General features: G+C 56.2%; 1 protein-coding gene across 1 annotated transcript in view; it reads right to left on the bottom strand.

Moving 5' to 3' along the window:
- Positions 1-377: 377 nt before the first annotated feature.
- Positions 378-6000, bottom strand: part of ZSWIM5 (zinc finger, SWIM-type containing 5) — a gene marked incomplete at its 5' end in the record, with an annotated part of 28585 nt that continues 22962 nt past the window's right edge. Inside the window, 5 exon segments of the mRNA XM_008949609.1 lie at positions 378-969; positions 972-1613; positions 2032-2113; positions 2618-2781; positions 4192-4349. Coding sequence (XP_008947857.1) covers positions 767-969; positions 972-1613; positions 2032-2113; positions 2618-2781; positions 4192-4349 — 1249 coding nt within the window.

The raw sequence follows: 6000 nt of genomic DNA, 5'->3' as shown, positions 1-6000 counted from the left end.
ATAATAGCAATAATAAAAATAATCGCCCCAGCCCACAACAATTTCAAGTATCCCCCAAATAAAAGACAGAATTATAAATAATTATAACTTTACAATTTAATAATTGACACATATACTATAGTATTTACAGTATCATAAATGCTTTTTTTTTGTGTTACTTTTAGTAAGCAATCCCTGAGAACAGTTACTTTAACTTGTTTTTATTGAAGTATCTTCACAAATAGAGGAGTTTGCATGTCTCGGGCGGGCGGGAGAAGCGCTCTGCAAAGCCATCGCTTTTGGTGACGCATGAGGTTCTAGTGACGCGGGTTTCTTTGCTCGCTTTTCTCTTTTTTTTTCATTCTTTCCTTTTTTTTTTTTTTAAACTACCCACGTATTTTTAACGATTTTTGCACTTTGCAACCTTCAGATCCCTCCAGCGACCGCTTCCTTCAGGAAAGAGGTATTAGATTTCCAGGTTAGCTTTTGGTATTGGCAAGGGAGGGCAGGGGGCTGAGCGAACCATCCTTTTTCCCCGTGGTTGCCTTTTGGTTTGTGCCCAAGGAATCTCTGGATCCTCTCACATGTGTGAAATGGTTAAATCCAAGAAAGAAAAAAAAAATTAAAAAAAAAGAAAGAAAACAAACAAACAAAAAAGAAACAGAAGACCAGAACAGAGCAGCCTCTGCTGATGGGGGGAAGGTGATCTCCACTTTCCTTCCTTCTTCTCTCCCGAGTCCCCGTGCTGTGGCCAGACCCTGCTAATGAGCGTGGTGGGGGCTGGGGCTCACCCAAACCGTTCCCGCACCAGCAGCATCAGTTTTTTCTTGCCTTTGTAGATTTGTTTGAGATTGTCAATGAACTGGGCGAACTGTATGTGCCCGTCCTGTGCCAGGAGGAAGGTCTCCCTGGCCTTGCTGAGGAACTCGATGAACTCCCCGTAGTGCCGTGGGCTGATGTGGGTGAGCCGGGAGTGGGTGGTGTTGATGCGTCCAGCAGCTGCCGCAGAGGGGCTTTGTCGGTGGACATCAGCTTCCCCGAGTTCCTGCGGCCAGGGATGCCGGCCAGCCCCGGGGCCGTCATGGTGCAGCGGCGAAGGATGTCCGAGAGCACTGTGGCACAGTGCACGCTCTTCACCACCAGCGGGATGATGGCCGCCAGCTCGTTTTTGCCCAGAGAGTGGCTCAAGGCGCAGGCCCAGAGCACATCGTTGATGGCTGGGTGCGTGTCCTGGTTGTAGGCCAGGTTGAGATGCGTCATGGCCAACGAGGCTAGTTTGAATGCCCGGAGCGGGTAGCCCCGGTGCTCCATGTAGCGGGCGATGGTGAAGAGCTGGGTGTAGGTCATGCCGGTGGAGGCGGCGTCGATGACTATCTGGTAGGCGGTCTCAAAGGCGATGTGGTCCTTCTCGCAGAGGGTCAGGGCGGACAAGGCGCAGTTCTGCGGGTCCTTCATGGCGCACTGCAGGGCCAGAGTGCGGGCACAGCTGGCCAGCTCTTCCCGCTGTGGGTAGTCCAGGCTCAGGCGCAGGATGGTGTTGTGGGACATCACCGTGGCTGCCACGATGCTGGTCGCTTCCGTGGGAGTGAACAGCGAGTACCAGCTCTGCAGGATGCTCACCAAGGCCCTCACCCCTGCAAGAAAACACCGGGGTCACGGCACAGCCCTGGAGCCCGGCTCAGATCACGGGGCTGCTCTGAATCCCCAGGTGCCCGGAGCCAGGACACAGCCAGCCTGCAGCAGTGCTGAGCTGCAGCCTCTGCCAACAGGGACAGGGCAGAGGGGGACAGGCAGAGGCTGCCCTGCGCTGCCATGCAGCAGGGCACACTGAATACCGTTGGCCTGGCCCAGGTACGGGCGACCTCTCCCAGTCCTAAACCTGGCCATTGCTGTGGCCCCAGTCCTGCCAGCTGGCACTCTGAGATGCATTCAGTTACCCAGGAAGAAATGGGAGACCCAGGAGAGCTTGGATGCTCAAGGATCCTAGGATCTCTGTGCCCACCCCACTCCCACCGCTGTGGTCCGTATCCCCCGGCGTGGCGAGGCACTCACCCACTTCGGTAGCACATGTCACCAGCCACCTCACCATCTCCCGCCGACGCCAGTTGAGGGTGGACAGCGTCATGCGCATCACCTGAAAGGCAAGCTTGGGGTGACCAGCTGCCCCACAGGGCTCCAACGAGGCCACCCAGCACAGTGGTGTTCCCCAGAAATCCCTCTGGCACGGCTGGCCACCAGCTCCCAGCACTGCCTCGCCTCCACCCAAACCGCAGTGGGCACAGGGACTTCCCAGGCCTGAGCTCCCCTGCTCAGGGACGTGCAGGGATGAATTTACTCCTTCCATGGGGACCATCTGCTTGGTGAAAGACCATCACCAGTGCCACAGCCCCAGTGCATGGGGCAGACAGGCCACCAGCATCCCCAGCACCATCCCATACCTGGAGCCCCAGCCTCGCCTCCACCCAAACCGCAGTGGGCACAGGGACTTCCCAGGCCTGAGCTCCCCTGCTCAGGGACGTGCAGGGATGAATTTACTCCTTCCATGGGGACCATCTGCTTGGTGAAAGACCATCACCAGTGCCACAGCCCCAGTGCATGGGGCAGACAGGCCACCAGCATCCCCAGCACCATCCCATACCTGGAGCCCCAGCTCCAGGGCCACATTGCGCAGCGACGGCTCTGAGTTGCTGTCAGCTGGCGTGGCAATCTTGAATGCATCCTGTGCCAGCTTGAAGATCAAGGAGGAGGAATGGATGTTCTTCTGGATGGCCTCCAGCACTGTGCGTAGGCGCAGCATATCCCCTGGGTACAGGCAAGAATAGTCAGATGGCTTGGCCTCCCCTCACCTTGACCTCAAGACCCATCTCCTGCCTGCACTAGGTGGTGAATAGCCCCTTCAGCATGGTCAGCCCCTCTGGACCCGCACATGGAGGGACACTCAAGGATGCTGGATCAGAGATGCCAACGTGCCACATCAAGTCTCTCTGCCTCATTCCAGGTTCGTATTTCTGTTCCCATAGTCATAAACCGAGCAAACGAGCGTCACACGAAGAAAACCAAGTAACGCACAGCAGTGTGAAAAACCCAGTGCTGCACCTGGGCATGCAGAGCCATCTCGGGTGACTAATAGCTAAAGATATCGCCTGCCACCCACAGCAGCCGCCTGCACCGCCACCAAAGCCCAGCCCTCCCTAAGCCAGCTTGTGGGGGCGTGGGAGAGAGAGGCTGTGAGGACGCAGGATCACATCGGGACATGCTGCCGCGGGGAAACCCCCACAGAAACGGACAGTGGAAAAAAACGTACGTAATCCAACAGCCCTAAACCCCCAGCATAAAAACCTCATCCCCATTGAGGGCTGGAAGGGAGAAGAAACTACGGATAAACCAGATACCAGGTCTCCACCAGGGCACTGCAAGGCAGGAGCAGGACACCATCAGCACTGGAAAAGCAGCCAAGAGGAGGAGGGCCCGAAAGAGAGAAGATGCTGCCGAGGCAGCGAGGCTGGAGCTTTCTGACAGCTCGTTTAGCTTCCACCTCGCCGGCGAAGCGGCACCTTCCCCGCCAGGCTGGCAGCTCTGGGGTGAGGGACACAGTGGCCAGCATTAACTGCTTGGCTCGCTGGCCCTCACAGGGCATGAGCCACTCACTGGCCTGGTGGGGCTGGTTTCTGGACAGAGGGATGTTTAATGAAAAGCCCATGGTCGCCTTCATCATTGTGCCTGGGCAGGAACTGAAGAGGCCTGAGAGACGAGCGAGGAGCTGTTTTATAAGACCCTGCAGCTGGGACTCTGATGTCCCACACAGCACAGCTGTCCCCATCTCCAGCCTTGCCGAAAGCCACACTTGGTTTTGTGCGCAGGGAGGTCTTCTCCTACAGCCTGTGCAAGACTATCACCACAGGGCAGGAGGAGACAAAGCAGAGGCAAAAGGAGAAGCAGCTTCAAACTAAACCATGGCATGAACCCACAACACTTGGGGTGTTGACCCTTTGGGCCAAGAGCCCTGGAGATCCTGGACTCTGCGGGCTGCTCTGAAGCCAGGGCACTCTGCCCTGCCTGTGGTGGTCTGCCAGTGGGGCACCTCGCCAGTCTCTGCCACTGCTCAAGGGAGCAGAAGCAGGAGCTCCCTCTTTTCTTGAGGAAAACCCCTTCAATGCTCTCATGCAGCACTGTCCCAACACCCCTGTGTCCCAGAGCTGTCCCCTCACCAACCTTTGGCTGCCGTGAGCATGGTGGAGGCCAGCTCGCACTGCTGAGACTCCAGATGCCCCAGGGTGAACCAGCGTGGGTATCTGCTGGGGACTACTGAGACCAGGTGGTGAGGGTGGGTCACATCGCCAGACGGTGCTGTGGTCTCCAGGACAGGCAACCTGGAGGGCAAATGTAAGAAGGCAACATCAGAGCTCAGCCTAACCTTGGCTTCAGCCCCTCTCCCTGAGGTGCTGGTGAGGTAAGGTAGGAGCTGCCTGCAGGCAGCTGCCTGCAGTGCTGCCTTTGAAAGCATCCTGCTGCTGTGCACGTGTGGGGGCTCCCAAGGCTGTGTGCTCAACACGCGGGCACCAGGATCAACGCGAGAGAGCAACTTGAAAGGAGGAGAATGATCCATGAAGTGATTTATAAACTTGTAAGGAAAAGCACAAGCCTCAGGGGAAAAAAAAAAAAAAAAATTAAAAAAAATTTTAAAAAGGCAAAATCCCTCTTCCCTCCCTGCTCCTTTCATGTCAGAGCACCCGGCAGAACTCCTGCCTTTATTATCTGGTTCTCTTTAAAACGCCTGGTTGGGATCAGAAGCAGCATTTCCTCAGGGCCTCTGCAGCCGGTTTGGGTTACCTGCTTTTGTGGGGATATCTACAAGCCTGCAAAACCCAGGGGAGAAGTTGTCTAAGGAAGAGGAGCAGGAGTCTCATGTTGCCAGCCATGGTGATAAAACCATGCTGGCTCTTAAATCCATGACCTGGTGCTGGTGTTACTAACTCAGTGGCCAGCCAAGGCATGCAGGAGGGAAAAAATGTCCTCGCAGACACGGAAAGCATCCCATCCTCTCTGCTTTCTTCACTCACAAGCCTGGGGTACCCATGGGGCAGCAGAAGCCCAACCTGCCCAGCCCAGGTCAGAGACACCCTGATAGAGCAGGTCCCAGCTGGGAGAAGGGGACAGGCACTAACACATCGTGAGGGAGCAATTCGCATCACGGTGGGTCTGGTGGGGCACAGTGTCCCCACACAATGCGGAGGCCCTTGGCCCTGTCCTGAGCAGCTCTTCCTAGGGCAGGGGATTTTAAAATTTCCCTCTGTGTTGGGGAGACAGCTCATTTCACTGAGGAAATGCTGCAAGAAAGGTGGTGTCAGAGGGAGAAAGCACTGAGGTGCTCTGGGTTTGACAGTCCTTCAAGCACGAACTCATTTGGGAAATCCCATCCTTTTCAAGTCGCATCCAGCCCCTGGCAGATAACTGCAGTACCCAGGCTGATGTCTGAGGTGTGTCATGCACTGGGGACGGAGATGGGGCAGCTCTTGGCATAGGCCCTGTCCCTAGTCACAGAGACAGAGCTGGGCTTTAATGGAGGACAGAGTGTGACTGCGCTCTCTGCCCAGCTCTGCAACATCCTGGAGCCCAGGGCAAATCTTCTGCCCATCTGTGCAGGGATAACAGCCCTTCCTGTGGGCAGGGAGGGCTGCAGGGTGGCTGAGGCCTGGCAGACAGAAGGCAGATGACAGCACTGTGACTGCCTGGGATCTGCTCCGTTGGAGGACAGCAGTCACCAGGACAGGCTGGTGGTGGTCCAGCCTTGGGTGAGGGCTGGGCAGAAGGCTGGACCAGCAGATGTTACTAGGCCCATGCAAATCCCTGCGGATGAGGCTTGAAAACCAGGAATTGCCCAAATAAGAGAGCAGGAGTCTCCCTGCACTGTTGCTTGGTGCCTGGGCAGCCCTACACGTTGCACAGGATGATCCCAGGGATGTCAAGCTCCAAGCCTGCTTCCACTCCTATCCCTGCTATAGGGTTGCAAAGCATCCCAGC

Source organism: Merops nubicus, unplaced genomic scaffold (assembly GCF_000691845.1).
Source record: "Merops nubicus isolate BGI_N331 unplaced genomic scaffold, ASM69184v1 scaffold29271, whole genome shotgun sequence".
Classification (NCBI taxonomy): domain Eukaryota; kingdom Metazoa; phylum Chordata; class Aves; order Coraciiformes; family Meropidae; genus Merops; species Merops nubicus.
This window is presented reverse-complemented; position numbering and strand designations above follow the sequence as displayed.